Source organism: Berghia stephanieae, chromosome 1 (genome assembly GCF_034508935.2).
Source record: "Berghia stephanieae isolate SIO BIC M18660-M18661 chromosome 1, UCSD_Bste_1.3, whole genome shotgun sequence".
NCBI classification, from domain to species: Eukaryota; Metazoa; Mollusca; class Gastropoda; order Nudibranchia; family Aeolidiidae; genus Berghia; species Berghia stephanieae.
The window spans coordinates 80458421-80470288 of NC_088360.1; the positions used below are offsets into that span (position 1 = coordinate 80458421).

Genomic DNA, 11868 nt, shown 5'->3' on the forward strand with positions numbered 1-11868 from the left:
TCATTGAGTGCAGAATCTTTTTAAAATTTTGAATTTTTTTTTTTAGGTCATAAGCAATGCACAGTATTGACAAAATCATTCCCAGTCATTTTTAGTTATAAAAAAAATCAAGTTTATGTTTTATGAGCATTTTATTTTATTAATTTACATGGCTTACATAAGAAAAAACAAACTTCAACAGCAGTTTTCTCAAAAGTATAATGAATACTATCTAAACCCAGTTTGATAGCATTGGCAAGTTATTTCAACTGTAGTTATTGTTGAATTTGATCTTCTATTATTGTAAAAAAGAGTGTTATCAAAATTGGGCATGGAGTAAACAGTTAATATCCAGTGTTGCCTTGGTAGGTTAAGTGAGGGACTCTGAAGATTTAGTACAATTAGAATATTTTTTTAAACCTTGGCTTTGTGGTATTATCAAAGTATTTCCAGGCAAATAATATAAATACAGAATATAATTCCCCATGGTTTTATCCTTTCCTTTGGTTTAGTTAATTTCTTCACTCGATACTATGCTAGTAACTTGGTATCGATACTGAATCACGTGCAATTTGTGCGATACAAAATGGCTGCTGTTTACCTGTTGTTTACAAATATTTAGTCTCTTCAATCGACTGTGCATACCTCAACCATTAAGAAATTGTATTTATTTCACTAATACCTCTTAATATTAATTCCTGAAGCAGTTATGTATGGTTTGTATATATATATATATATATATATATATATATATATATATATATATATATATATATATATATATATATATATATATATATATATATATATAATATATATATATAAATATAAGGCATAGCCCCCTCACAATGAACGGGAATTCAACAGTGTTTTCAACTTTTACTTGAATGTGTGTGAGAGAGATAGGACACAATTGATTGAAATGTATTCCAAGTGTTCAGCAACATACATATTTATTACAGATGTATACGTCGTCATAGATAGAAATTTTGTGCAAGTGGTTCTTTGGACAGTGTTTTAAAAGGTAGACATTACAATCGAGCAATGAGGATTCATGCGTGTATGGTAGAGGCTCTGGAAAGATTGCTTTTTACCTCTTTTGTTCAAACATGTTCAAATCAATTGGTTGTAGAACTAACATCGGAAATAAAAAGCCTTGAATCTAATGTATGCCATGGTGCATTTGACAATGCTGTCAGATCGGAAAATTTTAACCTTCTTTTTGCACAATATGAGTTTTTCAAGGAACAAGTAAAATGTGGAAAATATGGAAATACAGCAAAGTTTTGGTTTGACTACATGGAAAAGGTATGGAATGTATTCCACTTTTCAGTGGCAACAAGAACCAACAACTTTGACATGCATGTCTCATCCTTGCAGAAGCTGTGCCCCCTCCTGTTTTGTATGAATAACCAGAATTATGCAAAATACCTCAGTCTGTATTATGTAATGCTTCTCAATCTACCAGACGAGGCAAAATGTTTGATTAAAAACAAAGGATTCAGTGTGTCCAGGTCAGATGTCCTGCTGGAAGATGTGCTGTTGATATGACGATAGAACAAACCATAAACAAGGATGCAAAACAAGAGGAGGCATAGTTGGGTTTAGCAGAATCCTTTCCACCTATTACAGGTGGTGTGTGACACGTCACAATAGATCTCAGTATGTTTCGGCTTTGCAAAAGATTACCAACATGGATTCAAAGTCACTTGATAGTCACAAAGACATGAATGTTTCAGAAAGGCAGCTGAGTGAGAAACGTGTTAGGAGTACTGTAAGGGCATTTTCAGCATTCACCAACCCTTATGAATTGAGTGCTGATACATTAGTTTGCTTGTCATCTGGGAAGAAAGTGTCAGAAGATGTTACAAATGACCTAATGAAAGTAGATAAATATGGAAAGGAAAGATTCGAGAGCTTTGTTGACACAAGACTCAAACATCCCCTACCAAAAGCAGGAATTAAAACTTTTGCCTCTGCCGCAAATGTTGTCACGGTCAAAAGTAAAACAAAGGAAGTAAAAATGAAAGTTCAACGAAACCTTTTTGGGCAGCTACTGGTTTTGTCACACGAGCATGACATAGACATGGAAAAGGTTCTATGCTATCCACTGAGTCCAACTCCATGGTCCTTGGCCTCGCCCGATGGCTTACCACTCAAGACAAATAAAGCACAGCTCTTAAGTGTCATTAATAAACAGGAGTTTCTTGTCACGGAAGACCCCTCAAAGATGCACGGCACAGTTCATGTCATAGACGGAATGGCTTTTTTTCATAGTCTTACAGATATACCTAGCACATTTGGAGAACTCCCAAAGAAATTTTTACACTTTTCCCCAGAGAACACCAGTACATTTTATTACAGACACATACAAATCAGACTCTATAAAGAGCAGTGAACGAGACAGAAGGGGGCGAACAAATGACTCCTTCCTTCTTAAAGGACCTGCCATGATAATACCATCGGACTGGAAAGCATTTTTGGCTAGTGATGCAAATAAGAAGACACTGACCAATTTTCTTCTCTCGGAAATTCAAAAGGATCTTTATGCCCTCGACTTATTAGACAGAGAAATTTTTTATGTATGTGAAGATAGGTGCGAATTTATCACAAGTGAAGATGGAAGATCAGTGATTTCAAGACCAATTCAAGATCTGTTTTCTTCACAAGAGGAAGCAGATACTCGAATAATTCTCCATTGTTCATATATTTCAAATCAGGACGCTATAAAAAGAATAATTATCAAATCCCCTGATACAGACGTCTTTCTCCTCCTCCAGTCATTTGCTGACAAGATTAATAAAACTCTCATTTTTGACACTGGAACACGAAACAATCGACGCCAAATAGATATGTCAAGTCTAGCATCATCAATGTCTTCATGTTTAAGAGAAGCAATTCTTGGCCTCCACGCTTTTACTGGCTGTGACACAACAAGCTGTTTTGCAGGAAAGGAAAAAGTAAGGCCACAGAAAACTCTTATGAAGGATCAGTCTCTAATCGATGTCTTTGCCAGGCTTGGAACAGCACAAGAAGTATGCCCAACTGACCAGTCTAAATTGGAAGCTTTTGTGTGCACTCTATATGGAAAAGACACAACTCTTTTGATAAGCTCAGATATAATAAAGTAAGGCAGAGTTTTAAGGGCAAAAAGAGCATTCTTTCTAGTTCAGATGGTGTTGATCTTTCACAAATGCCACCCTGCAATCAAGTTCTCCAATTGCACATGAAAAGAGCCAACTACCAAACCCTGGTGTGGAGGAACTCGCTTGTCCAATTCTTCGATCTGCCTGACCCAACGGAAAATGGCTGGAGAGTTTCACCATCTGGAGGACTAGCGATTCAATGGTTTGCAGAGGACTTTATGCCAAGAGATTTGCAAGACATTTTGTCAGAAATTGATGATGGTCAGGATGTCTTGGAAAATGACAGTGAAAGGATGCCATCAGATACTGATTCTTCTCCAAGTGATGAAGATTCTTCAGATACAGACGAAGATCAATAACTGAAAACGTGCTTAAAGTAAGGAATGTATGATAACTGAATATCATGTGCCATTCACCTTTTAATTTGTTTATTGATCCATAGGATACCATGTAATATGACAACTATTTAATGATTGTTTAATGTGTATGATACGTCAAATTATAATCTCAATACAAATAATGTAAATAGTCGATTTCAACTAAATGTACCCACTAAACAGTCAATCGCAGACGGACTTTAAAATGGAGGTGCCGCCTTTTATATAACCTTCACTGAGTTGAAAAGGGCGTTAAACTTAAAACTTTTTTTTTTGAAAAAGGAAATGAAAGAACGTCTAATACAAGAAAGTATATCTGGTGGAAATGTCTTTTGAGAAAATGGGCATTTTCTTTCATATTTCACTATATAATTCATATAAATTTATCACTTCATATTGCAATCATGCCTAAATTAAGCACGATACTGCCGTGAAAGTCTTTATGCATAAAAATATATCGATTACAAACTCAATTTTGCTTGTTTAAAAAAATAGTTGATTTTTGCACTAAATGACCAATAACTCAAGGAAGGCTACACTTTATAAAACCATAACAAGTGGATTTTTATACCTTAAGAACTGCTATATCAGGAAAACATAGTGACAAATTTCCCCCAGGGGGGGGGGGGGATGGGGGGTGCTGGTGGCCCAAAGACTATAGGTATGACAATTTGACAATTAACAAGAAGTGCCCAAATTATTACCATCTTAATAGATTTGGGCATTTAGTTTCAAATTCTGAGCTTTTGGAGTTCAAAGCAGTTATGTGTGACAATGTTCCTAACCAGTCACGTTTTCTATCAACTTTGACACGGGTACCACTCAACTCGTGGAATTGTGAAACAAGAACCAAGATGCAAGCAAATGAAGAACTTCTTGAGGATGTTAGAAGATGCAAATCTATGCTGCCATCATGCAAAGCTGAGATTCTATCACAGTCAATTTCTTAATGCAGGCAAGACAAATAGGAGGATATGGCACTGTGAAATGGTTACGTATTTGATGAACATTCCAGGTTAGTATCAAGTCAAAGTAAACCATGCATGGGTTTTAACCACAATGAGACGTGGGTTCAAATTAAATACATCACCTAAACCTTCAGTTAGAGTAAGATACTGTTTATTGTTATCTATGAAGGGATCCGCTAGATGTTATCTAAATCTTAAGAATAATTGAATTGTTTATACATTAAACGGTAATTTTCATGTTTTAATTTTATTGTTATGTCCCTTAGGTAAAGGGCCACGGGACGAAACCATCCCCCCCCCCCCCCCCCCCCCCCCTTGTACACTTTGTACACCTATTTTGTCTGTAAGAGTGACATCTCAACCACCACCAAAAAAAGTTATAGCCAAAAATCGATACTCTTTTGGGAGTTATGGCCCCTGAAAGGTCACTCGGTGCAAAAAAATCACAAGTGTCCTGTTTGTCTTTAACACTGCATATCTCAAAAGTATAAGTACTAGACATATACAACTGGTATCAAAATAAAGCTAATTGAATGTACTTTTGAAAAATATAACAGTATGCTCATTAGCCATATTTCATAACCTTGAAAATTGATGATAAAAGCGGAAAATAGCTAATTTTGACAATTTTTAATAGATTTTCTCAGTCCACAAGAAGGCAAAAGGGTCCAGAAGTGGGGGTTTTTTTTTTGGAAATTATGTTGACTGCAACATTTTAGCCAACCAGTCTGAAAAATAGCCCCAAAAGTATATTTTAGGTGATTTGTGCCATTTATTATTAAAATTTGGTAATTCTAGTATTCACGGATGATAGAATTCTGGCCTCGGTAACCTCCACCTATCTCTCCATGGACACTTTGTCTGCCTATATATTCTGAAAGAGCAGTATCTTGACCACCACCAAAAAAAATGTATAGCCCAATATTGATACTCTTTCAGAAGTTAAGCTGATTTGAAAACAAAGAGTTGCGGCCCTTAGCAAAAATAGGGGTAGGGTTGCTTTGAACAACTGCTGTGTGAATACTATTCATGTGATATGCATTATTTTTGCATCAAATGTAAGGGAAATGATTGCTGTACTGTAACTAGGTGCATTATTTAGAAAGATCAGATTAAAACAATTTTGCCATAAAAGTTCCTTTTTCACCCTTTCAGAAATAAAAACGCATCTAACGAAGACTAAATAATAGACTCTTGCGACAACTATAAACCTTTAATCTATTATAGGCTCTTTATGAGCCTTAAGTTTTTAAAACTTTAGTATTGTGAACAACACCAAAATAAAATTAGAGGCTAAAACCCATACTCATTGGGGAGTTATTGCAATTTCAGAATATATGGTTAAGTCCCTTTGATAAATTAGGGGTGAGGTTGATAAAATAAAATGGCTGCTCTGTGAATCCCATTTATAAAAAATGCATATTTTAGCATGAAATATAAGATAATTCATTGTTCTAATTTAGCAAATAGTTTAAAAGAATCAGATTCATACATTTTGTGATAAAAGTGCATTTTAAAAGTGAAACTGTATCAATATGGTAACAGATTTTAAGAAGATAATCGCTAAATTCTTACACAAAGATTAAATAAGGACATTAGGTCTGCAAGATCAGGCATCTTTAAGTCTTTGAACACTAGTTTCTTTCTTCTCAATAAGGTACAGTCTATAACATTGCCTTTAGATTGTGTACTTTGTGTCCGAATCACTATCTGCACTGTCCGAATCACTGATATCCTCACTGTCCGAATCACGGTTTTCTTCCCTGTCATCACCTTGTCCATCAGATAAACTGTCATTTTCTTCTTCATTATCGATATCACTCGGGACTATATCTGATAATTCATCTGGCAGGAAAGAACCACTGTGCCACTTGATATCTAGGATACCCGAACCATCACTGATCCATCCACTACTGTCAACACTTGGGAGGTTGGGTACTTGAAGTGATGCTCTTCTCCAAATCAAAGTCTGGAAGTTTGCCCTGCTTATATGGAGTACAAGAACATTCCTACATGGAGGCAGCTTAGAAAGGTCTAGACCGCTTCTACATGAAAGAAGGTTTCCTTTGCTGCTGAATGTCTCGCTAACTTTTTTAAATCTTACTTCGTCAACGCTTTTAGTAAAAGCTTTTCCATACAATCGGCAAACAAATGCCTCAAGTTTTAGAATGTCACCTTCTGATACATTTTGTGTCGTTCCAAAACATGAGAATAGCTTGATCAAATCTTCATCTGTCAGCAGAAGTTTCAGGGCTTTGACCTTTCCTCTCCCTGCGAAAGAGCTTGTGGTATCACATCCTGTGAAAGCATGAAGACCCAATAGGGCATCTCTAAAGGGGTTTGGACATAAATCTTACCATCTTGGTTATATTGATCTGGCGTCTATTGTTTCCAGTTCCAGTCTGAAAAATCAATACCTTGTCAATAGCATCACGTTTTTATTATTGTTTTTGTGGCTGTGTTATTCAAACGTTCCAACCTGTATCTCTGTTCTTTCCTCTTCCCCATCAAAACAAACTTGAATCGACAGTTATATTCAGTTAGTTCAAGCTGAATACCCCAAACCCTTTTTTTTGGGTTATAAACCATGTTGTTGGTCGCTATGCATTACTACTATTTTTATAAATAAGAATACACAAGGATGGTAATATATCTGTCCCTCCAGGAAATCGCGCGCTCGCGGTCGCCTTTTTGACAATTGCCACAATTTTTTGCAATTTTCCATGTTCTGGAATCACATATAATCATATAATGCTAAACATAGGAAAATACTACTGCCACCGTCACACAAAACTATTAAAGATGCTAATTAATAATAGTTTTATTGCTAACATCAATCTATTATATATATATATATATATATATATATATATATATATATATATATATATATATATATATATATATATATATATATATATATATATATATATATATATATATATATCTCATCATCTCATGTAGTTCCATATCTGAAGCAGACGTCGGAGGTCATCTTCCGCCAAGCTGATCTATCTCTTGCCAATTCTATTAAAGCAGCGCCACCTTTCTCAGCTTCATCTGTCCAAGTTCTTATCCCTTTCAAATACGTTATTCTTTGTCTTCCTCTTATTCTTTTTCCATTCATCTTTCCAGTCAAGGCGAGTATTTCCAAACCAGGGTGGCGGATAATGTGTCCTAAAAATTCCATTTGGCGTTTGATGATTTTTGTTATCAGTGATCTTTTTCTGTTTGCCATTTCTAAAATTTCTTCATTTCTTTTCCTTTCCATCCATGACACCCTCATCATTCTTCTGTAAAACCACATTTCCACTGCCTCCAGTCTTTTAACCATGGTCTTGTTTATGGTCCAGCTCTCACAACCATATAGCAGCACAGACAGTACATAGCAATCCAGGACTTTGATTTTTGTTTTCATGCTAATATTCCTGTTTTTCATAATTGTATGCAGCTGGTTGAATGCATTCTTCGCCATACCTATTCTTTTCTTTATTTCACAATCTGATTTTCCATTGGATGTTACATTGAAGCCTAAATATTTGAAACATTCAACTTGTTGTATTGTTTGTCCTCTGCTTGTTATTATATATTTTGTTTTTTTTTGTTTTTTTTTTAATTATTTTTTTTAAATTATGGGTGTTCAATATACTACCATAAACATGGATTCATGTAACTCGGAAATAGAAAGTTTTTATGGTAAGTTCCCTCGACCTCGTTATTCCCGAGTTCCACTGTATTATTATGATGTATAGATGTACTCGGAAATATAATAATAATAATAATAATAATAATAATAATAATAATAATAATAATAATAATAATAATAATAATAATATTTTTTAAAATTTATGAGCTTTTCTACCACATAATTGTTAGGAATCCATGCATTTGTGTAAAAGTGTTGTTTTTTGGGGGTTTTTCAAAATCTCCTGGTGGCATCCCCTGTATATACCTGGCATATTATTTCTTTTCTGAGTATGCAATGTCAATATCAATGTAATTTAATAAAATTTATGGACACAATACTGTATAATACATACCAACTAAAATTGGTGGACTGTGCTTGTCATAGAATTAAAGCAAGAATAAATTATTGTGCGCTGTTTATTGAAAACAATGTCTTAAATTTGCAATTTTTCCTTGCAATTTTTGCATTTTTTGCATGCAATTTTTGGAATTTTGGGTGCAATTTTTTGGGTTTTCATTTGCAATGGTCCGCGGGGACAGATATATAGCATTTGAATGCTTCTTCCTCAATGTACCATATATCACTATTATTGTGAATCTAACTGCAAACAGATTTACTATTTGTTGTGATCTTTACTTTTTCAGGTCCATACATGGTTCTCCAAGCGGTTTCCTGAGCACATAATGATGGCTTCGAAACTTCAACACCGATGTCAGAGCATTGCCAAACGCGCTGCTGAGGTTCATTTTCATGTGGATTACCTTAATTCTAAATTGGATTTTAAATCGTGGTACCCTAAAGAACATTGGATTAACTCATACTATTATTATGAACATTGACAAAAGTGGTTTTTCTGCACCGGACACTTTCACTCCAACGAACTCTGTGATAATTGCATTGGAGAAGGTTAGATCACACGAGGCCCTTCCTGCAGCACACATCAACAAGTGGATTCAGATTCTGCTCAAACAATCAGGGATTTTGGCCTCAAAATCCAAAGTTATGCATCATTACGCTGAGACTGAAAAATGTTTAAAAAATGAAAAATGCTGACTTGCTGCAATTCTTACGTAACCCTTTTTCGTTTCGTCAAGTGATGGACCCCCAATCAACACAACAGCAGCAAGAGGAACTAAAACTCCTTCTACAACTGCTGCAAAGAAGAGACTGTTCTTAAAAAGTGAGAAGCTTAGACAGAGTTTAAGTGTTGGGGAGCTGGATAAAACCAAAAATCTAACACTCATTGAAGAATTGGACAAAATAAAAAAACACAAAGATAAAAAAGTTTTCACTTATACACATATGAGAAATGTGCCCCAGAAAGGTAAAATCACCCAGACAGATATTCAGTCTGAGAATTTGATAGAACTTCAAAAGAACTAGATAGTCAACGTGCTCTTAACTCCACTGTTCTTTCAAAATTGAAAGATCAGGAAAATATTATTTGCCAACTTAGAAAGCAGTTGAAATCCGAACAAACAAAAAAGTCTAATTTGAAGAAACAGTTGGAAGAATCACAAATGACTTTCGAATCAGTTGTAGAATCTGAAGAGAAGTTTCATAATTATGGAAACCCCACCACTACCACTTCATCTGTTCATCTAAAATGCCCTGGTAATGTTAATAATCAATTTTCAGATGAGGTCCGATTAACATACATGGCCCTTGCTGGTGAAGCAAATGTTGCAGTTTTAAAATGTTCACAAGTTGTAAACATTGTTTCCAAGTACCTTTCCTTTATAAAAATGAAATTCCTTTAAAGGACCTTCCAAACAATCAAAACTGCTCTGAATATGGTCAGTGAAGGACAATATCGTTCGAAAACTCAAGTCATTGAGTCTATTTTAAAAAATGATCATTTTATGTTGGCCAATGATGAAACGTCGAGACAAAAACGAAAATATGTTTATGTAGAGCAACATATTGTTTTGTCAAATGGGGGGACAATGAGTTTTGGGTTTTCTGAGAGCCATTCAGAAACTGCTGAAACTCTATTGGAAAAGTCCATTTCTGTGTTTAAAGAACTGTGTGAGGTGTATGTTTCTGGTCATGAGGAAATTTTGAGGGATGGATTGTTTAAGGAAGTCCTTGGGAAGATGAAATGTTTAATGAGCGATAGAGCTTCAGTTATGAAATGCTTTGACAGAAAAATGGCAGAGTATAAACAGGATGTACAAGGTTGTGACTGCAGTACATTTTTTCTTTATTGCAATGTGCATTTCCTGCTAGGACTATCTGCTGCATCTGAATCAGTGTTGAAAGAGATTGAGTCAGAACTGTCGGATAAGTTGGGACAGGACGCTTCGAGTAAATTTAATCGATTTGCTGGTTCTACAGAAACTGCTGCTCTGAGAGTGATTAGAGCTGCAGTGGATGTTTTGGGCCCTCATGGGGATGAGAAAAGTGGTTGCCGTGTAGAGTGGTTGGTATTCCTAGGAGTCTCTCTAGGTGTTAGATCAAAATTTACAAGCTACAGAGCAAACCGATTTAATAACGTTTTTGAAAATGCTTCTGCGCTTATTTACCACTTAGATAACATTACTTCTTTCTTGACTAATTATGTTTCACATGATAATTTAAAATTGCAATCTGTTTTAGAGGATGTCAAAGATCCAAATGTCGTGGCAATGGTTTGTGCTTTAGCAAAGATTAATGAATTTATAACATTACCATATTGGATGCTTGTAAATAGCAATACGTTATATGGTGAATTTCCTTTTTAGTTCAAATACAAGTTCCTATCAAGAACTTCATTTTTTGGTTTGGAATACCTAATAGTATAGAATTAATTTTTTTTTTTTTTTAAATTCTGACAAGCCTTGGTCGATCCCTTTGATAGTTTGAGTTTGAACAGTGTATACATATATCAGAGGAGATAATACACGATTGATTGACATCCTTAGTCAACAAGGATTGTCTCCTTTCACATATCGGATTACTTCACCATCAGATAACTGCACTCTTTTCAGCTCTCCCAACCATCGTGCAGAAAAGCGAGGTCTATTGTATGATTACCATCATCAATATTATTATTATCTTTATTACATTATTTTTTTTTTTTAACTATTATTATTATTATTATCATTATTATTCATTAGAGTTTGCATCTAAAAAATGAGAATCACTAATGTCTATTTTACTCAAAACCTTAAAGTTAAAGCCGCCGTTTCTAGACTGAAACTCTTAGGCCAGAGTCCACAGAGCCAATGTGTAAATATTTCAAGACTCGCAATCAAATCAGATATAAACATGGACACATTGTACTCAAATGTGAGTCTCCTTCAATGATAAGATAATACAGATTGTGACCCCTCTTATGCTATAACTCTTTGAAAATTTGTGACTGTTGTTCATTTGTATTGAGATCTTAGCTGAATCATGACCCAAACTTGTAAAAATTATAGACTTGCTATTAAAGTATGTCCTGTATCCTGCTTGTGACATAAAATAAGGATATGAAGGGTATTATTGTTACAAGGATCCTGCTGCACCAAACTGCTGACACAATCATATTGTTCCACATCAGGACGAAGTAAAGAGGCATGATATAACCATCCGCATTAATTGGGGTAGATGATGGCTCATCAAGGTCAAGGTATAGCTAGGGGAATTAGGGTAAAATTGTGCAAATTAGTGATGAAAGCACCAAATTTGGTACAAAGTAACTTGAGACCACTATTAATCGATGTTGATATAGAACCACATTGAGA

The 11868-nt window shown here is 35.0% G+C and overlaps 1 protein-coding gene across 1 annotated transcript; it reads left to right on the forward strand.

Annotated features, from left to right (window-relative positions):
• The first annotated feature begins 823 nt into the window (after window positions 1-823).
• On the forward strand, window positions 824-11587 carry LOC144958551 (uncharacterized). The gene is made up of 2 exons (XM_078890599.1): window positions 824-4517; window positions 8803-11587. The coding sequence occupies exon 1, from the start codon at window positions 1673-1675 to the stop codon at window positions 2375-2377; it is 705 nt and encodes a 234-aa protein (XP_078746725.1). The 5' UTR covers window positions 824-1672; the 3' UTR covers window positions 2378-4517; window positions 8803-11587.
• The last annotated feature ends 281 nt before the right edge of the window (window positions 11588-11868 follow it).

Bases quoted from the DNA above. Each gene is read 5' to 3' on its own strand.
- LOC144958551 (XM_078890599.1), top strand. From the start codon at position 1,673: ATGGATTCAAAGTCACTTGATAGTCACAAAGACATGAATGTTTCAGAA.